Source organism: Arachis stenosperma, chromosome 4, assembly GCF_014773155.1.
Source record: "Arachis stenosperma cultivar V10309 chromosome 4, arast.V10309.gnm1.PFL2, whole genome shotgun sequence".
Taxonomy (NCBI): Eukaryota; Viridiplantae; Streptophyta; class Magnoliopsida; order Fabales; family Fabaceae; genus Arachis; species Arachis stenosperma.
In genome coordinates this window covers 141377991-141399948 of record NC_080380.1, presented here as the reverse complement: position 1 = coordinate 141399948, position 21958 = coordinate 141377991, and the positions used below count along the sequence as shown (strand labels likewise).

Here is a 21958-nt window from a genome sequence, read left to right as displayed (position 1 = left end):
AATATTAATAGCAAGAATATTTGATATTAAAAAACAATCAATAAACATTCAATTATAAAAATTTAATTTCTTTTTAAATGATAAAAGCTTACAAAGAATTAAAGTTTAGTTTGATAAATAAAAAAATCATATATTTATATTTCTAGCTTTTAAAAATTAAGAATATTTTTAAAAGAATCTGAAAAATAATTTTTTAAAATTAATTTATAATTATTAAAATTTAAAAGTCTAATATAACATCATATAAAATATAATTATTGAGATTAATATTTATTAAAAATTATTTTTAATTTAATTTATAATTATAAGGTGAAAACTTACATACATTTGTGAAGTTATTAGTTGAGAATGGGTGCGTCTAAAGTAAGCACAATAACTTTGTGTACATTGGATGCGCCATTTTCTACCATTAGTTTTACCAGATAAAAATCAAAGAATATTATTAAAAAAAAGTATTGATAGACTTTATAAATATAGAATATATTAGTATATACGTAAATGAGTACATTTTAGAGTATATACTCAATTAGGTCCTTAAAAAATTTTGTATCGAATATTTTAGTCCCAAAAAAATTTTATTACATAAAGATTCTTGAACATTATAAAGGTAAGATATATAGATCATTTTATCACATTTTTGAGAATTTATTTATCAAAATAAAAACACAAATTTGAGTAAGGTAAAGACTTATATGTCTTATTTTTATAAAATTTAAAAATTTTAATATAATAAAATTTTTGTAAGGACAAAAACATTTAATACAAAATTTTTTAAAATTCTATCTGAGTTTCTACGCTATATTTTAATATATAATATTTTAAAAATGGCACCGGTAATTTTTTGCTTTAAAATAAATAAATATAAAACATATAAACAATCTAAAAATAGTTTTTATTTGTTAATATTAATTATTATGTAGTATTAATTTTAAGTATAAAATATAAAATAATTAAATTATTTTATATTAATTAAAATAACAGATTATTTGTTAAAAATTAAAAATATTATAATAGTTAATTTTGTTAAAAATATATTATTATGTAATACAATATTTTTAATCCAAATATTTGTACCGGTTTTTAACACCACCAATAGTGAGAAACAAGAATCTTTTGGTAATGTATACTTGGTGATTTAAATTTTAATATCATTAATTAAGTTAGTAACATAAAATCCAATATATATAAGATTATTATTATTGTTGTATATTATATACATGAGCTCAATGCTACAGATTTTCATTTCTAACCTGAGTCTACAAGCTAAGTATAAATATTTTCTTAAATAAAATACATATTACGAATATTAGGATAAAAAAAATTATTATATAATAATATATTTTTAGCAAAATGAGCTATTACAATGTTTTTAATTTTTTTAATGAATAATCTATTATCTTTTAATAATATAAAATAATTCAATGACTTTATATTTTATAATTAAAAATAATACTCCATAATAATTAATATAAAAAATATTTTTATATGTATTTATATATTTTATATTTTTTTAAAATAAAAGATTATACCTATTAATTTTAAAATATTATATATTAAAATATATTTTATTTATATATGTAGTAATATATTATGTATTTATAAGATCAATCAATACTATTCTTTTATAGTATTCTTTAATTTTCATTTAGTAAAATCTAATAGTTCATAAAGAATGACGTATCTAGTCCATATAAAATATTGTGCTTGTTTTATATGTATCCAATAATAATTATTAAATAATAAAATTTAATATATTTGACTAAATTATTAACTTTATAACTGCACTTGAATTTTTATGGTAATCATAAATACTAAAATTTTTAAATATTAAAATAATTTATGCACTTGAGTTTTTATGGCAATCATAAGTACTAAAATTTTTAAATATTAAAAAAATTTGATAAATTATTTATTAAGAGTAAAAAATTTACTAAAACAAATTTTATTCTTTACAAAATTCAACACCTATATTAATTAACACTTCCACAAATCTGATTCTGGAAGAGGTAAAAAATCCGTTTCGTCCACAGCTGTTAAGGAAGTGCGAACAAATGAAATGGAGGGAAGGAAGCCGCCAAATATTTGGGTAACATGGATGTGCAACTATATTTAGATTTGAGAGTACTAAGGTTGTATTTGACTATTTGCTTGTAGATCAACTAAAGAGGGAGTACTACGTCTATATATGGAGTACTTTCCATGGAATTTGGATTCAATTATCTTTTATTATTTAAATTTAATCTTTTTCAATTTTTTATTTTAGATAAAACAAAAAAATCATAACTAAAACTTTATTAATAATTAATGTATGGTATTATTTCAGATTATTATAGGAATACATATTTAAAGTTAATATTTTTTTGTTAATATCATTTAAAATGAGATATTTTAATATTAATAAGCAAAATAATGTATATTAATACTATATTTATTATTATAACTTTATTTTGAGATTTTAGAATTACTACACCTATCACTTTTTTTGTTCAACTCAGTATATAAATTTACTTTTTAGTAGGGATAATAAGCGGATTAAAATTCATCGAGTCGACCTGCATAAATTATAATTTAAATTATATTATATATTTAATTGATTAGAAACTTACAAAATATTTAATCATATATTTTGAATAATATTTATTTTATTTTTATAGTGTTAATTTTATTATTTTCTTTCAAAAATTTTGATTGATAATTATATTTATTATATATTTAAAATTATAAAAATTAATATTTATAAATTTAAAAATAATAAATTTATTAAAATAATTATAAAATTATATATAAGAGAACGAGCTTGTAACGGAAATGATAAAGACAAGTTAGCTCATTTGTACCCCTATCTCTTAGCAATAGCTGCATTTTGAGATTAAAAAAGTTCATATTTTATTGGATGGAATTACTAGGTTGGAACTCATATTAAAAAAATTGTAGAATTTATGGATGCGACAAACTTATTATGAACAAAACAAAATTGTATTTAAAAAATTAAAATTAAAAAAATATTTTTTTAAGTAGTATTGTTTTTTTCTCTAATATTTGGAATAAATTCTATTTGTGTTCCTAACGTTTAAATCGTCTTATTTGTATCCCTAACATTTGTAAAAATGATTCAATGTTATCCTATCATCAATTACACATTATGAGCGTTTTAGTTTGAATTTTGAAAATATCTTCTTGGAGTTAAAATGGATAGAATCGATGATCCACTCCGAAAAATAACTCATCAAAAGTTGAAACTAATTCCTACAACATTTACATAATTCACTTTTCTAGGAACATAATTGAATCTAAACACAAATAGTGAGTATAATATTAAAATCGAACGCATCAAAGTGAGACCTAATTGAGAATGAATACATCCAAGTAAAAATAATTGAAAAATATAATCTGATTTGTTAGTATATTTGACAGTAGGATAACATTGAATCACTTTTATAAACGTTAGGGATACAAATAGAACGATTTAAACGTTAGGAACACAAATAAGACTTACCCCAAATGTTTGGGACAAAAACGATATGTTACTCTATTTTTTTATTTTATTTCAGAAAAAAAATTAGTCATACTCATCTTTAGTACATAATCATGATCACGGTTATATATATATATATATATATATATATATATATATATATATATATAATTCACTATTAATAAATCTGGATATAAAAATATATATTTATCATATAATATTTTTTCTTATACTATTATAAATAAATTTAATTATTATTGTAATATTTTTATTATTTTATTATAATAATTTGATTATTTTAATAATTAATTATTTAATTAAAAATTATACGAATTAATTATATATTTTATTTTTGGCAAAACTTAAAACATGAAAAGAGGTTCGGATAAAAATATAAAAAATAAGTGTTTTGCGTCCATAATATGTCACCATATATACAGCGCATATATATATATATATATATATGGCAGAAATATACTACATTATTTTAGACTTTTTATTTAAATAAATAAAATAAATTTAATAATTATTAAAATAAATAATTTAAAAAATATTTACCGATTTAAATACGTTAGTCGTATCTCGTTTACACTGTAAACGAGATAAGGCACGTCGGCTGCACGGCGGCTATCTTGTTTACACTGTGAACGAGATACATAAAATGTTCATTTCGTTTAAAGTGTAAACGAGATATATATAAGACAATCGCAATAGTTATAAAAGCATGTGTAACCCTTGGTATTTATCACAAACTTTTTCTATCCCTTTTGTCTCATATTTCTCATGAATACAAGGCATTAATGGTTAGCAATAGTCCATACATAGTTGTGCTTGTTTATCCCAATTGTCGTATGAGAAATGGCGACAACAGGGTGACATTTGAGTATGAAGATCCGATATTGTTTTGCACTGAGTGTGTGGAGACGTTGTCGGATTTGAAGAGTATGATATTGAGCAAGCTCGATGGTACACAAGCGAGAAAAATTGGAAGAGTTGTGTATAGGTTACTGGCACCCATGGGTAACAGTCTTTCGGTTTCGACTATTCCGACTTCAAGGGGACGAGCATGTGCGACTGATGTTCGACATCCATGGGAGGATCATGGTGGAGCCGGTAATGGAGCTTTCCGCAGAGGTGGGACACAGTGGTGGTGGGAGTTTGGTACACTCGACCTATGTACAGGACAACCGACCTCTCGTACCATCGCTCATTCATGTCGCCATTCCAGTGAATGAGGTAAAGGAGGGCGAAGAGGAGTTGGACGAGAATTACGTGACGGACAGCGACTCGTCCGATGGTGGAGATGAGGATGAGTGTGTTCTGGAGACACCTGTCCAGACTGTGGCACGCCATATCCTGCCCCCACCTCACCTAATTCCGCCGCTATCGGCAGTGCCAAATCACTATCATAGTTTGGATCTGGTACAACACGTCCTGCAGGGTGATGATGACCTCACCCCACGGAAGATAAAATGTGTGCGTCTCCGGACGCCATCGCTCCACGAGTGCCGAAATAAGGAAATTGTCAAAAGTGAAGTCCCTAAGCGGCACCGTGTCACCAAATCCGGCCTCAGCCAGATAAGGGACGATGGCGTCCGGTGGAGGAAGGGTAAGGCTGACTCGTCGGGGCAGTAGAAGGTGAGGCCTCTGTGGAATAAAAAAATTAAACTTATACAGAGATAATAAAAAAATTTTATAATGTACTTAAAAACATAGAGCTACTTCTACTTAAAAACATATTTCCATGTTTCTAGTCTACACATGTCTCTAAATTATATATGCCAGTAAGCAAATCCTAATTAAGTCATAACAATTTTACACAAGCAAATACAGTTCTAAATTCATCCTACAGACCAATCCCTAAAACATTTTACTCAATGCTTGTCACTACAGGACTACCCTAACAATGTCCACATACTTAGATTAACCAAACAGTACGCAACTAACCTCGAAGTCGGCCGCTCTGACGTAATGCGACGTCTCGTTCAGTCTGTTGATGTTTCTGTCGTTCCCCGACTAACGTGTCATCACCGTATCAGTCTCAAATATGGCAGGAAATAGTTAAAAAAGGGGAAAAAAAGCTTGACCAAGTCAAAATAGAGTCCAGACACACGCTGTAAACGACTTATACTTATAGGTGCGATACGGTCTTATCTCGTTCATAGTGTAAACGAGATAGCCGCGTTGCAACCGACGTGCCTTATCTCGTTTACATTGTAAACGAGATACATGCAATATCATCTCATTTATACTGTAAACGAGATAAGACTAAAGTATTTAAATTGATAAATATTTTTTAAATTATTTATTTTGATAATTATTAAATTTATTTTATTTATTTAAATAAAAAATCTCACCATTTTAGGTAATTAGCTCTACTATAAAGATAAACACTATTTAATCACTGTCATGTTTCTCAATTTGACCAGAAGAGAGGATTGGTCTAATAATGGTATTATGATATTCTCTACTATCACACTTGATTTTTATTTTAAAGACAATTAAAATTTTTGAAGTAGTTGGATTTTTTGGAACATTGTAATAATAATAGAAAGAATATTTGATATTAAAAAATATAAAAAATTTAATTATAAATTTTTAAAATAAAAAAGTTAATTATTCTTTTAAAATGATGAAAGCTTACAAAAGAATTAAAGTTTTATATATTTATATTTTTAGCTTCTAAATTTAAAAATATTTTTAAAAGCATCTAAAAAATAATTTTTTAAATTAATTTATAGTTATTAAAATTTAAATATCAAATATAATATTGTAATAAATATAATTATTGATACTAATATTTATTAAAAGTTATTTTTAATTTAATCTATAATTATAGATAAAAATCTACCTGCAATTGTATTCATGTAAAATTACTAATTAAAAATTATTAGTTAATTTGATATCTCAACTTTATAATTGCATGTGAGATTTTATTGTAATTATTGTTGAGTTTGGAAAACTTATATGATGATCAAACATTATTAAAATATAAATTAAGAAATTATTAAAATTATTATTAAATATTTTATTTAATAAATTCCAATAGATTGTTTGATGATTTTTGTTCAAGTTTATAGGAAGTAAATTAGTTTTCTATTAGGCCAAAAAGCTAATCAAGCCCACTTTAAATAATGAATTAATTTAGTTTTGGGCAAATCAAATAGATCAAGCGGCTGAATTTTGAGATTGAGATAAGCCTAAATCAGAAGCCCATAAACCAAAGTTGATAAATCAAAGAATGGAGGCCAAGGATCTCAAGCATGCTTCGTTGCTCCATGCCTTGGTTATTGGAATCCAAATCTCAACTCAATTAAGTTCATGTCTTGGTAACTGAAAGAGAAAATTCAAATTAATTTAATTGCATTGAATGCTTTACACGTTACTTTATGCCTTGGGGAATGGAAGTGGGAATTCAATTTGTTTTAATTCCATTTATTGCTTCCTTCGAAAGTTTTCTCTCTTCTCTCTCATCTCTCTTATTTTCAGTCATGTCAATCCATCAAAGAAGAAGATAGAAGAAGCTACCAGAAGAAAAAGGCTATAAAGTATAAAGGCTATTGAAAATCTTTACTTCAAAAGAAAAGATTTTGGAAGATGGCTTTAAGATTTTGATGCCAAGAAAAGAAACAATCTGCCTCGGTGAAGAAGCAAATCTAAGTTGATAAAAGTTCATTTTCATTTTTGTTCATCAAAGATAGAAGATAGCTTCTGAAGTCTCAAGTAGGAAAAAACAAAAATGGAAGGCAAGAAGCTGTCCTGGGTCAAGAGATCATCAAGGGTCCGAATCCTTTCTTGGAGCCAAAGACAAGATCAAGGGTTCAGATTGAAGCAGCTTGATGAAAATGGTTGAGTGAGGTATATGCATGTTGGTTTTCGGTTTTTCCTCTTTCTTCTCTTTGACTGAACTGCTGCTGCTCTTGGTCGGAGATGAAGTTGCTTGATTGTACCGGTTTCAACCTTGAAAGCTTCCCCTTCTATATTAAGGGTGAACGGCCAAGGGTTGAGATCAAGGAGAGAAAGTGAAAGCACAGAGTTCTCATAGCTACCCGAGGTTCCTGAGTTCTTCTCCTTCAATGGTGTTCATTTTGTTTTCTTTTTCTTAGTATTTGTCTGTATGAGTCTCATGATGAAAAAGACAAACATGGTAATGTTTGTAAGAAAATGACAGTGAGAGAAAAAAGACAGTGATCAAATTAGAGAAAAAGTCAGAGATGTCTCAGAGTTTTTTTGTACATCTATCTGCTGTGTGTCGTGATATTGTGGATATTCTCTTGCAAGTTGGGTTAGCACTTTACTGTTGAAAGCTTGGTTTTAGTCCAAGTCAGATTCATATTGGGTTTAGAATCTGGGTTTGTCCCTGATAGGATTGGGTAAATCCTAGGGAAAGAATTGGTGATTGTAATCTTGCAAAAGATAGTGAAATTCCATCATTGTTGTGATGGAGACTGGTTGTAGGCCATATTGCACCTAATGGCTGAACCATGATATATCTGGTGTCAATTATTCTTCTCCACCCCTTTTTTCTGTTTTTGTTAATCAGGAGACGAAAACCAAAGTGTCTCTCATTTCGGCACGAGACAAAACAAAAGTGTCTCTCCACTCAATACGAGACAAAAGTAAAAATATCTCCTAAAATTTATTTATAAAATCAGAAATTGAGATCCAGGGGCTAAGATTCAACCCCCCATTCGCTTAGCCACTGATTACCATCAATTATAAATAGGGTTAAATACAATTTTGGTTCCTAAGATATAGGCCAAAATTTTTTTCGTCCCTAATCTTTTTTTCTGCACAAAATCATCATAAGATTTAACTTAGTTTTAAAACCGTCATTTGGATCGAAATAATCTTCTCTTTCTTCCCAAAATTTCAAGTTTATATTCTTTTTCTTCTTCACCATCACATAACATTTCTTTTTTTCTTCTTAATCACAGTACTAGGAACAACAACAATAAAATAAAAACAAAACCAATGTAATAAACATAAAAGCATAAGAACAAATTAGAATTGCAACAACAATGAAAACCAAAAAAGAAGAATGAAATTAGAAGAAGAACACAAGAAAGAATAACAATGAAATCAGAAGTGCAACAACAATGAAAACAAAAAAACAGAATTAGAATCATAAATACAACAATAATAAAATCAAAATTAGAATAAGAAGCAGGAGCAAAACAACTTAGAAGCATAATCGGAATCCTAGAATGGATCAGCGACGAGGACGCGAAGCGGCGGCGAGGTTAATAGCAGCGACGGCAGTGGCGAAGTACCGTGATGAGACACCCCTCTTCCTCTCCCTGGCCGTGCGTTTTCTCTCTCTTTCTCTCTTTGCGAGCTCCTTGACGACAACAAGGCGTGGCGGCAAAGCTGGTGTCACTGGCTTGCCTATCCTTTCTCCCTCTCGTCACTGATTCTCGACGGCGACAACGACTCCAAGCCTCGCCGACGCCATCCCCCCTTTCCCCCTCTTCCTTTCTCTCCCCCCGTCGCGTGAGTCGTGACTCCCTTCTCCCTCTCATCCTGTTTCTCTTTCTATTTTTTCTTTTATTTTTTTAATTTTATATTTTTAGTTAGGAGTAATTTTGTAATAAAATTTAAAATTTAAATAAAAAGAATAATTTTAAAATCAAGTTAAATTTTAGGGACGAATTTATGTAAAAAAAGCTAGAGAAAAAAATTTTTTGACCTATACCTTAGAGACAAAAATTGTACTTAACCTTTATAAATACTATAATTTTTAAATATTTTTCAAAAAATAATTTTGATAAATTACTTATTAAGAGCAAAAGGTTTACCAAAACAAATTTCATTCTTTAAAAAGTTCAACACCTATGTTAGTAATATTTCCACAAATTCCCTAAGTAGAAGTGTAAATTGGATCCACATATTCGTAGTATTTATTTGAATATAATCTGAAAATTACGATATCGATCCAATCTACAAAGCAATTGGATTGCGGATTTAATTTAGGTATTCGCATATTCAATCTCCATATTTGCGGATCTTCAAAAATAAATAAATAAATAAGTAAATATTTTTTTTATGTTTTATTTCAACTAATAATTATTATATATGTTGTATTATTTTATTTTTATTATTTAAAAAAATATGTTTAATAATATTTTAAAAATAAGCATATTTAAAAAAATAAAAAAATATTTTATTAATATTTTTTAATAAAAATAATTTTTTTATAGATATTTGTCATATATCCAAAATCTGATGTAATTTAATCTTAAAATGTGGGGATCAAATCCAAAATTAAAAATTATGAATATTTAATTTACCGATCCAATAATTTTATTATTAATCAAATAGAGATTTTAATCCTATTCAATTATACGATCTGATATGCCTTCACCCTAGGGGTGGAAATAGGCCAGGCGGCCTGTAGCCTGGCCTGGCCTGATAGAAAATAGGCCCAGGCTCAGGCTATTAAAAAAAGCCTAAATTCTTTAAAAGGACAGGCCTAGGCTTTTGAAATAGCCTGTTGGGCCTGTCAGGCCGGCCTGAGCCTGCAAATATATATAGAGTTTTATTATACTATACTAATAAAAATGCTTTTGGATCCTAGGTGCAAATTACATGTTATTAAATTCTGTTTTCCTTTAATTTACAAACCTGAGCATGTGGCTGCTGAAAATGTTGAAGAAGTGAAGAATACATTGCAAGAAATGTATGATGAATATGCTGAAAAGTGTCATGGTGAGACAATAATAAGTGGAGTTAACACTAATAGTCTAGTTGCTTCTTCTAATGTGGTTAGTTCTGAAATTAGTGGAATCGATGAAATGTTGAATATGGTTCGAGAAAAAGAAGCCATTCATCCAACAAAATCAGAATTAGAAAAAGAAGCCATTCTAAGTATTTTAGTGATTTGGAGGGGTGGAAAAACAATAGCTTGAAATTCAATGTTTTATCCAAAATGGCAGCGGACATATTAACAATTCCTGTCTCAACTGTCGCTTCAGAATCTTCATTTAGTGCTGGAGGAAGAGTTATTGATGAATACCGTTCTCGACTAAATCAAGAGTCCATTGAAGCTCTCATTTGTGGAGGAGATTGGCTTCGAAACAAGTATGGTTTGAAAAAAAACCAAAGATAAAAATCAACTTTCTAATATTTCTCTTTTTAACTAAGTATCTATGTTATAGAAAATATTTTATCTTTTTAAATGTGAAAACATTGATATTGTTATGATTTGAGTAGTTAGAATAATAAAATTAAATTTTCATGATATATAAATGAGGTATCATATAATTTATACTAAGATTATGACCACAATTTTATTTTGAACATTCTCTTTTGTACTAATAAAAAATGTATTTGTTGCATTTATATTATTTAAAAATCTAATGATATGTGTATGTTTGCTTTTTTTTTTTTCAAGGTGTTGGAACAGAAATATTAAATCACTTGCAAGCTTGGAGGGTTAATCGATTAATTGTCCAACATTTCTTTTACTGTATTTTGATTTAAGTAGTTATTAGCTTTTATTTGATGTTATGTTTAGTTGGTTTGTTACAACTCTTGATATTGATGAACTTTTTTATTTTGATATGTTACATATTTTAAAAGTAGTCAAGTGAGAATATATTTATATATATATATTATCTTTTTTTTTAATTACTAGTAGTTATTTATTGATATTTTGTCTTTATTTTGTATCAATATTATTCATAAATTTATTATTTTATATTTTATAATTTTAAAAATTAAATTATATCTTAAATTTAATTATTATTACAAAAAAAGGCCTATTGAGAGGCTTCAGGCCAGGTCAGATTTAACAACAGGCCAGGTTTAATACTCACTAAAAAGCCTATACCAGACTACAGGTCAGGCTAAGGTCAATATACTCTATTATAGGCCTGACTTGTTAAGAGTAAAGCCTGGCCTGTTTCACCCCTACTTCACCCTACTCACAACAAATGAATCGGAGGGAAAAGGGTGGAAGCCGCCAAATGTTTGGCGGGGAAATTTCATAAAAAACTTTCATATTCTTACTTATCTATTAAATTCTGTTTTCCTTTAATTTACAAACCTGAGCATGTGGCTGCTGAAAATGTTGAAAAAGTGAAGAATACATTGTAAGAAATGTATGATGAATATGCTGAAAAGTGTCATGGTGAGACAATAATAAGTGGAGTTAACACTAATAGTCTAGTTGCTTCTTCTAATGTGGTTAGTTCTGAGATGAAATGTTGAATATGGTTCGAGAAAAAGGAACCATTCATCCAACAAAATTAGAATTAGAAGTTTATCTTGATGAGAGTGCTTATATTCCTGAAGGCAATTCTAAGTCTTTTAGTGATTTGGAGTGGTGGAAAAACAATAGCTTGAAATTCAAGGTTTTATCCAAAATGGCAGCGGACATATTAGCAATTCCTGTCGCTTCAGAGTCTTCATTTAGTGCTGGAGGAAGAGTTATTGATGAATATTGTTCTCGACTAAATCAAGAGTCCATTGAAGCTCTCATTTGTGGAGGAGATTGGCTTCGAAACAAGTATGGTTTGAAAAAGAAACCAAAGATAAAAATCAACTTTCTAATATTTCTCTTTTTAACTAAGTATCTATGTTATAGAAAATATTTTATCTTTTTAAATGTGAAAAGATTGATATTGTTATGATTTGAGTAGTTAGAATAATAAAATTAAATTTTCATGATATATAAATGAGGTATCATATAATGTATACTAAGATTATGACCACAATTTTATTTTGAACATTCTCTTTTGTACTAATAAAAAAAGTATTTGTTGCATTTATATTATTTAAAAATCTAATGATATGTGTATGTTTGCTTTTTTTTTTTTCAAGGTGTTGTAACAGAAAGATTAAATCACTTGCAAGCTTGGAGGGTTAATCGATTAATTATCCAAAATTTCTTTTACTATATTTTGATTTAAGTAGTTATTAGTTTTTATTTGATGTTATGTTTAGTTGGTTTGTTACAACTCTTGATATTGATGAACTTTTTTATTTTGATATGTTACATATTTTAAAAGTAGTCAAGTGAAAATATATTTATATATATATTATCTTTTTTTTAATTACTAGTAGTTATTTATTGATATTTTGTCTTTATTTTGTATCAATATTATTCATAAATTTATTATTTTATATTTTATAATTTTAAAAATTAAATTATATCTTAAATTTAATTATTATTACAAAAAAAATAGGTCTATTGATAGGCTTCAGGCTATGCCAGATTTAACAACAGGCCAGGTTTAATACTCACTAAAAAGCCTATACCAGGCTACAGGTCAGGTTAAGGTCAATATACTCTATTATAGGCCTGACTTGTTAAGAGTAAAGCCAAGCCTAGCCTGGCCTGTTCCACCCCTACTTCACCCTACTCACAACAAATGAATCGGAGGGAAAAGGGTGGAAGCCGCCAAATATTTGGCGGGAAAATTTCATGAAAAACTTTCATATTCTTACTTATCTATTCCTTAGTTTCCGCCATTTCTTTTTCGCTACAATCAGGGTTTCTAAAGGGAGAGAAATAGGAATAGGGTTAGATGTCCTCGTTTATCAATTCTAGTCAATTTTCTCTGCAAATGGCAGAACCGATGTTAATCGATCTTGACGCCAAACTCCCTCCTTCCAAAGATCCAAAACCTAATCGACCCAGAAACGGTTGGAGTCGCAAGAAGGTTATCACGATGTTGCAGAATCTGAAGACCGCTGAGGAGAAGCAAGCGTTCGTCGAATCGCTCGAAAAGGAGCTTGAAGGATTGTTCAGTTACTACAGGGAAGTGATGGATCAGAAGGTTAGCATTGAGCTTGGAGAGTGCGGTTCTAGAAACGGTGTTGTTGCTGCGCTTATGGAGGAGAGCGAGCTTCCGCTGTCGAAGCTTGTGGATGAGATTCATGACAAATTGAAGAATGGTGATAATGCTGCAGCGGTGGAGCAAGTGACTCACGCGTCTGTGAAGAGCAGCGTGCTTATGTTGGGACAGAGGATGATGTACGGTGTGGCCAATGCCGATGCTGATATATTAGAGGACCAATCCAAATCCTGTTTTTGGTGTTGGGAGGTGATTGATGATTCTTTAGATACTATTCAGCGTTATTCGTAGAACTGTGTTAATGTAGAATATGATTCTTTATAGTAGTGTGAAATTTTCAAATACCTAGAGATTTCTTACTATGATCCATTATCTTCTTCTAGAATTTTCTTTGAGAAGGTAATGGATGTTTATGGAGACAAGGTGGTCCATATTGAACATGGAATGGACTACAACAAGAATTATCTTCTTGCTCCAAAAGCATCTAAAGGATTTTGATATGAAAGGCAGTATATATCGCAAATTGATAATTCAAGTTTATACGAAATATAGGTTATTTTTTATGGAATATCTGTCTGTTGATTAATTTGCTATTGGGTAATTTGTAGACCAGGGATATGAAATTGATTCCCAAATCTGTTCGAGGACAGTTTGTCGTTCGGCGTACTTGCAGGAAAAGAATACATGAGAGGATAACAGCTGTCTCTGGTATTGTGTTTCCTTGAGTCATTTTATGTAATTCATAGGCTACAAGGGCTACATTGTGCATGTTAATTCAAAAATTACAATTATTGATATTTATGCCAGTGTTTGTTGTGTTTGGCCATTTTCTAGACATTTTTATTGAGTTCAGTGAAAGGGGTAATTTGCCAGTATACTGTGTATATTTGACTTGCACCACATTTCAGAAATGATATCCTCAATGAAGAATCTAGAGAGTGAGCGAAATTACAATAAAGGAATATTGAAGGCATCAACAAAGCTTGGTAAAGCTATTACTGAGGCAGATATCCGTTTGTTAGTGGATGGATTGTTTCAGAAAAACAGCATAGACATGTACGTCATTACATAATATGTTTCCCTGTTATATTGGATATATAAATTTACTTGATCTGATTTATTTGAATGATATTTCTAGGGATAAGAAGAAAGCAAACCTAGAAGAAAAATTGCTTGTTAAGCAGCTGGAAAAAAATAGGAGGGAAAGTGAGAAAGAGAAAGAAAGCATGACCAGTGAAATGAAAAGAGAAATGCAGCCTGGAGTAAGTTTTGTTTGAACCATTTTTTGTACTTTTGTAGTGTTAATATTGAAATTGCTTATTTCTTGTCGTTGTTTATAGTCAGTCTTTAGAAATATCAGCTAGCGCTCATTTGAGTTGAAAATTTATATTGCCAAAGAAAAATAGATAAAAAAAGGAAAGGTGAAAATGCAATAAAGCATCTGCAGGAGGTTTAATACGATTTGCGTTTAACTTCTTGGTGCTACTACTTTACTAGGATTGTTTGTCACCTTTTAGAATATTTGTTATAACTTGCGGTGGTTAAATATGTTTTCCCCCCTAAGCTTTAGTATGCAGTAAAATGATTTCACCTTCTGATTACTAGAGATTGTTTTCTCTGTGCACTTTTTTGCAGGAATTAGATTCGAAATTGTTGCAAGGTGAAGCACAAAATGATGAGAAAAGTGGTGAAAAGAGGAAACAGCAAAAGCAGGCAGATGAAGCAGTAAAGAGTCAACGTCGCCGAGAGAAAGAAGAAGCTGAACTGAAAAAGAAGCGTTCTATACAAAAGCAAGCCTCACTCATGGAACGTTTTCTTAAAAGAACTAAAACTGATAGTAACCCTGCATTTCAGAATGATGATGTCCCACCCAAAGAAATTGCACCTGATTTGTCTAATAATAAGAGTGAAAGTGTGACTGACTCAGCTACTCTTTCAATGGATAGTACTTTTGCATCAAGTAGTGAAATTGTGCTTGAGAATATTCGCAAGTAAGTTTTTTCTCTTCTTTTCCTTTGGGTTTAGTCTTTAACCAAGTTGTTTGTAGGTCTCAGGAGAAAAAAATCTGACTTTGCAGGTTACACTTTTCAACATGGCGCAATTTAGGTCAGTTAATTAGGTCAAACAGAAAACAAAGATGGGGTTTACGTCAAAAACCCAGGACTGAGATTTTTAAGGAACTTAAGCTGACGGGTTCTAAATCTGATGCTAATTATGATGAGTTGGGCATGGAAGGACTTGAAGACAGACCGGGAGAATGCAGTTCTGATATTGGATCATCCCCAATGAATGTAGATAGTTCACCTCCTGAGGCTAAGAAGTACTCTCGGGCAAAACAATTATTGCAGTTTGATAAAGCTCATAGACCTGCCTTTTATGGTATTTGGCCCACAAAAAGGTTAGATTATGCTCGAGTAGATTTTGGGGTTAGTGCTATGTGTACTTAAAGCCCTTTACTGGTCATCACTATTAAACCCTCATTTGTTGATTAAATTCTTGAATTTGCTTATTTGTTGAAATATGTATTTGTAGTAATGCTGTTGGACCACGCCATCCTTTAAGAAAGGACCCAATCCTGGATTATGATGTCAGCAGTGATGAGGAATGGGAAGAGGTGCATTGAATTTTTGTATTTAAGTTGATGGAATATCAAATGGATTCCACCTGCTAATGTGCATAATTTTCCAGGAGGAACCTGGTGAAAGTCTTTCAGATTGTGACAAAGATGAAGATGAATCTCCAGAGGATTGTCCCAAATCTGATGAAGAAAGTGAAGATGGGTTTTTTGTACCTGACGGATATCTCTCAGAAGATGAGGTAGAGACTCTGCTATTGTTGTACTGAATTTGCATTTGTTATGTTTTGAATTCAATGATTCCAATTTGGACCTTTTGGTATGTTCCTATACGCCTGAGCGTCATTAACTCTGTTTATTCATATGTAGGGTGCACAAGTGGACGGAATGGAAATTGACATTGAAACTGAGGGGGTTGATAGCACGCCAAGCAGTAAGGATGACAGTGAAAACGAGGAGTTTTATGCATTACTTCGACATCAGAAATATTTAAACAGTTTGACAGAGCATGCTCTTCGAAAAAATCAACCGTTGATTATAACAAATTTGACTCATAACCAGGGTCTGTTATTGGATCGAAGTCTAAGTGGAACTCCTAAACAGGAGCAAACGTTCTTGCAGGCCTTGAGTATGTGTGTAATACCTGGTGGCTCATATATAGAAATATCTATAGAGAAAGTGCAAGATGAGGACCACGAAACCTGTCTCCCTAATGATAAAGGTGGTGCTACTCCTTTGTCTGATATGGCTCATATACTGGACTCAGACCTACCAATAATTGTAAGCTGCACGGGTTTCATTACTAACTTGTATCTCTTAGGGATTGCTTTTGCAAGACTGCTCTTTATTTTTTTGTGATAAATTTTTAGCTTGATATTATGCTGCAGTATGCATATTTTATCATCTTACAGGGTAAGGCTATTTTTCTAGGTTACTACTATTCAGAATTGTTCTCAGAGCATAAATAAAGTGTTAGGGTCTTTGCAACAAAAATTCCCATCTGTCTCAAAGTCCCTACTAAAGAATAAAGTGCGTGAAGTATCAGACTATGTTGATAACCGCTGGCAGGTATGTGAGCTTGAAGATTCCACAATCTACTAATTGCTGGCTCAAATGATTCCTTTCCTTTCATACAGTGCTGTATTGAGTCTATTGGTGTGATACATTTTACTTTATGGTCGATCTCATGTTTGTATCTTAAAATCATGTTCTAACTTTAATCCAGGTGAAGAAGGAAGTTTTACTTAAGCTTGGTTTGCCTGTTAACCCTGGTATGCAATTTTGATTTTCCACTCATTTACCCAAATTTTGATTTAGTTTTCCTTCATCTAAATTAAATGTATATATGAAGATGCAGAAAAGAGAAGCATTGCTGCATTTTTCTTCAAAAGATGCTTGCCACCTGTGGATGGAAGTATGAGACCCGGTGAAATTTCACCAATATCATCCCTGAAATCACATTCTGGCAGTAATCAAGAACAACAGCAGAGTTCGTACAACATCTAGTCCAATGATGTCATTACCTAATGGCATTTCTGCTCCTTTCAGATTTATGTTTATATTTTTGTGAAGGTTGGAGGTGTTAGGGGTTGTGTTTCATGATTCATTAAGCTAGTTTCTGATTACTGTTTGTCGATACTGTCTGCTTTTTCTGTTTGTATGGCATTCACAGAACTGTCAAGTGACTACATTACACTGAAACAGCGCAAGTCTAGTTGCGCCATCTTGGGAGTCTCTTATTATGCTATATGAAATCCAAAGCTGTATTGTATAATAGCACCATGCTATAAGCTGGACTGTAAAACCGAGAAAGAAGTCAACACCTCCAGTACAATCGGCCCTTTCGTTGACTATATTTGTCTTACTTACACTATTTTGTGTTTTGGACTTTGGTAGCCTGATGAGATCAAATGAAATTGAGATGTTTCTGATTTGAAAAAGAAAATCTAGATGTCAGCAAAACATTGACTAGTTGCTTCTTGCCTGCTTGATTTTTCTCTTTCTATTTTATTATTTCTTGTTCTCAAGAATTTATAAAGAAATAAAAACATAAATTCAGAGCACAAGAATTATCCTTTTTTTTTTATCAAAATTTTAAATGCATGAAAATGGACATCAAATAAGCTTTGGTATTAATACGGTGTAAATCTTCTAAATTACATGTTATGAATACGTCACTATGACAGTGAATTTCATTACCCCTCCCCCACACAAAAATGTAAACGATTGATAGTAAATACTTTTGATTGTTCTATTTTAGATTGGAATGCATGATCGATCACATTACAATTTCAAATTCTTATGATTCAATAGGCTTAGATGCCTAACTCAGTCAGCTCAAATACAAGTAGTAACAGTAAGTAACCTTGTTGGATATCTCTTTAACCAATCCAACAACATATGAACATAACACATGCAGAACTGCAGAGCCCTAGACTCTGCTTTGGGCATTCTCAGGAACAAGTGGTTGTGACTGGTATTACATGATCTCTTTGATGACTTCAATTCTAAAGAAGTGTATATATTAGTCGAACCCTCAAGTTTCAACCAATTTTTTGACTGTGGTGACCTCACAAAAATAAATCTATAGTTAGGATCATTCAAAGAAAGCTTTGTCAAGGAGAGTAAATAGTGAGTACTAGTGAACCCTTCCAACCAGTGTTGTTAAGCACTTCTTGTTTTGCCGATAGCGTATGCCAACAACAATGGGATCGAAACACCATACCCCAGGAAATGGAGCACAGGGTTCATGTCATAAGCTTTTGTCAGAGTTCTGCAATTCTGTAACAGAATAGTGAAAAGTGACAAGATGAGCGAAGGCTAGAACAAATAGGAAAACAAAAAACAATAGCCAAAAAACAGTTAAGCCTTACCATAAAATGCTTCATACAAATCACCAAGCACACCACAAATAGAAGCTTCCGAGTCCGTCGGTTGCATCTTCTACTGTTCAAATCAATATCATCTTTTTTCTTCCCCGAAGACTCTAACATGTGCTCCCGGTAAATCGCTCTTTCAGCCGTCAGTGCACTTGTCACTAAAATTGCAGGCAAAACCACGAATAATAGATGGGGAAGAACCACCACCATGATATCCGGAAATCCAACATACTCATGCTGCCCCTTTCTATCAGAAGTCTCAATAACCCAGCCTCTAAAGGTCATGTATCCTTTCCTTTTAGCTTCGGTAAAAATATACCCCATAAACCAGGGAAACAATATAAGATAGAATAGGTATCCTACCCAACTGAACCACAACGTGTGAACCCTACAGAGCTCTTGGAGAATCCATAAAACACCACTTATGAGCCCTTTATTGGTGAGGAAGTTCTTGTAAGTGTATATCTTCTTTGGAAAAACAAGAAGAGCTTTTGGAAGAAGAAGAATGAAGAACATAGCATAAAGAGCAGACCAGAATAACGGGAAATATAGTGCAGCCCATTGACATCCCATGACCAAAAACTCCTTCCAGCTCCAAGAAAACTCGAAATTGTGACCATTAATGGAAAATGGCCTTAATTCACTTAAAGTTGATCTGCCCATGTTGTCTTTTGCTTCAATTTGAAGCCAATACCTATCAGGAGAAGCATCCTCATAGGCTTTGTAATTCCATGGAGCAACATAGAGGCTCTCCCTGGAAGCCTCGTCAGCATGCTTATTCATTTTCGCTTCTGCCACTAAAACAAGACTTCCAGATTGCAAATCATAGACCCTAGCCATAACAGACACCATTGGAGAATCAGAAAACACCAGAGATCTAATTGTCTCATAAGACGAAAGGGCCACATTTCGACATTCATAGTTGTGATGGGATAATGATGTCAACATGAAACGAGAGTCTAAAGGAAAAGTGGGTAATATAATCACATCTTTGGCTCCTGACTTGAAATTGAGATCAACGAATGAAACATGGCCTCTATCAATGGCTAAAATTCGCATGGCTCTATTCCATCTCCAATCACCCATCTCCCACTCCCAAAACTCCTGAATTGGTGGAACTTCTGATGAACAATTTACAGTACTTCCAAAAGAGCTCCGATGCATGTTAGTCTGAAACAGCTTCTGGAAAGGTAGAAACTGATTACCCAACAGATGGTGTCGCTTTAAGTTCTTACCAAATTTGATATGGAGATGCCCACACAGGTAAGCTGAGATGGAATGCTTTAGGAAAACATCTTCCAACGTCCTTCCAGAACCAGAGGGTGCGGAAAATGAGAGTGGAAAATGCCCAAAGGCGATTTTGGTAACAGGTTTTTCTGACTGAGAATCCCAGCGTGAGAGTTCCAAGTCTAGATCACTTAGTAATTGGTCTGTGGGATGCCCAAAAAGATTGGTTGGACCTCGTAAGCCAGTCAACATTGTGGTGTCTAACCCAACAAAGAGATGTTTCCGCTCTGGCGTCTGTGTCATAGTATGCAAGCATGCATGAATAAACAAGGGAAAACTATATATATACATGTACATATAATTCAACCATGGTTGACTCAGCAGTGTTACTGACAGGAGAGGATTTCTAAATTGACAGAAGAACATACAATCCACCAAAATGATAGAAGGGAAAAGGAATCATTTTGTGATTTTCAATTTAATAGAATGACATATAATTCAATATGAGCAAATGAATGAGCGAGTAAGCTGACCTCAAGGGTAACACTATTGACACTCCCAGTCCTGCCCAACTGTCCATTGATGCTGAGCTTAGAAAAGAAATCGAACGAACCTCCAACATCCGGTACACCGAAATTATCATGATTGCCTCTCAGGTCAAAGAACAAGTTCTTGTCAATCCCACTCCTCTGAATAACACTGTCCATCACAGTCTTGTATTCCATCCACTCATCCTCATTTTGCTTCATTGTTAATAAGTCCTTGCTTTTTCCATCTGGACAGTGGCAAATTCAACATAACACAATAAACAACATTAAAATAAAATCCTAACAACACCCTCGTTGAAACATGAAAAATGCTAATAAATTCAGATGATTATCATGTATGAAATTAACATAATTACATAACATTGTTTACAACATCAGCAACAACACCCCACATAGAAAAAACAACATCTTCGCTCATTGAAACATGAAAAATCGAAACTTTGACACACAGTGACAGTGTTCATAGAGAGAGAAAAACACAGACATACCAGTAAGATCACCAGTGATGAGGACCAAGGAGGGGTTGATGAAGGAAAGTGCGGGTCCCACGAGGTCATGGAAATCGATGGCTCTGTCAGGATGGTGAACACTGAAATGGAGGTCGGAGAATTGAACCACCCAAAGCACAGAATCATGGGCACCTTTTGTTTGAATCACCCTTTCTTCTGTTTTGCTTCCATTGCCAGCAGTTGTTGGAGTGTAGAAGGAGATGAAACAGAGAATCACAAGAAGGAGGAGGTTCATGTTCCTTCTTCGTTGAAGGTGAAATCGTGTTACCCTTCTCTGATTTTGGTTTTGATTCCGGAAATTTTTTTTTTTTTTTTAAACGTGGGAAAAATTGACTTTGGGCAAAGCAAGTTGATGAAGTGTGTGTTTGGATTTCAGTTGCAAACTTGCTTTTGATGAAAAGTAAGTTTGTGTTAATGTGATTTGTATTTGGTAATTTTTATATTAAAATTAATTATAGTAAAATAAATGTTGTTTGAATTATATTATTTAAAATTATTTTTAGATAAAAAATTATTAAAATAAACATCAATTAAAATATTATTTTTTATATTATTTTATTATTTTACTTTAAATATTTGAATAGATCTTATTAATTTATTTTATAATAAAATTAATATTTACTTACTAAATTAAAATAATATATAAAAATTGACAAAATATATTTTAATACATAAAAACACTAATAAATATTAAATTAAAAGATAAAACACTAATGAAATACATAAAAAATAATATCTTATACAAAATTAGTACATAAGAATACTATTATTATTAATAATTTGATCTCTAATCGAGTCTCGAACATGATCTATTTCTGCAGAAGAGCTAATGGTTAGAGTTTGATATGAGCTTTCACCAACATAACTATTATCTTCTCCATCAAGAATGTTTGCATGTTCATATTGATTAAACTCAGTATCTGAATGTCTTCTAATAAAATTATG

General features: G+C 31.5%; 2 protein-coding genes across 3 annotated transcripts; one reads left to right on the top strand and one right to left on the bottom strand.

Moving 5' to 3' along the window:
- Positions 1–12974: 12974 nt before the first annotated feature.
- Positions 12975–17700, top strand: LOC130973604 (chromatin assembly factor 1 subunit FAS1). 2 transcript variants are annotated; one of them, XM_057898222.1, is made up of 12 exons: positions 12975–13524; positions 13884–13983; positions 14184–14331; positions 14414–14537; positions 14911–15266; positions 15353–15673; positions 15808–15889; positions 15964–16092; positions 16220–16630; positions 16781–16918; positions 17076–17121; positions 17208–17700. In XM_057898222.1, exons 1-12 carry the CDS (start codon positions 13006–13008, stop codon positions 17354–17356), a joined length of 2523 nt encoding a protein of 840 aa, XP_057754205.1. In that variant the 5' UTR covers positions 12975–13005; the 3' UTR covers positions 17357–17700. The 2 variants fall into 2 exon arrangements, with proteins under 2 accessions (XP_057754205.1, XP_057754204.1); XM_057898221.1 differs by having other exon boundaries at positions 17202–17700.
- Positions 17701–18126: 426 nt separating this feature from the next.
- On the bottom strand, positions 18127–21286 carry LOC130973042 (putative metallophosphoesterase At3g03305). Its single transcript, XM_057897415.1, has 4 exons — positions 20993–21286; positions 20490–20731; positions 18724–20250; positions 18127–18631 (listed from the first exon to the last, which is right to left on the bottom strand). The coding sequence occupies exons 1-4, from the start codon at positions 21246–21248 to the stop codon at positions 18515–18517; spliced, it is 2142 nt and encodes a 713-aa protein (XP_057753398.1). The 5' UTR covers positions 21249–21286; the 3' UTR covers positions 18127–18514.
- Between the last annotated feature and the right edge of the window lie 672 nt (positions 21287–21958).

Coding starts and splice junctions, on each gene's coding strand:
- LOC130973604 (XM_057898221.1), top strand. CDS start 13,006: ATGTCCTCGTTTATCAATTCTAGTCAATTTTCTCTGCAAATGGCAGAA. Junction 13,984..14,183: donor GAGGATAACAGCTGTCTCTG/GTATTGTGTTTC, acceptor ACCACATTTCAG/AAATGATATCCTCAATGAAG. Junction 17,122..17,201: donor TGGTTTGCCTGTTAACCCTG/GTATGCAATTTT, acceptor GTATATATGAAG/ATGCAGAAAAGAGAAGCATT.
- LOC130973042 (XM_057897415.1), bottom strand. CDS start 21,248: ATGAACCTCCTCCTTCTTGTGATTCTCTGTTTCATCTCCTTCTACACT. Junction 20,251..20,489: donor TCAATAGTGTTACCCTTGAG/GTCAGCTTACTC, acceptor ACTATGACACAG/ACGCCAGAGCGGAAACATCT. Junction 18,632..18,723: donor TTTGTATGAAGCATTTTATG/GTAAGGCTTAAC, acceptor ATTCTGTTACAG/AATTGCAGAACTCTGACAAA.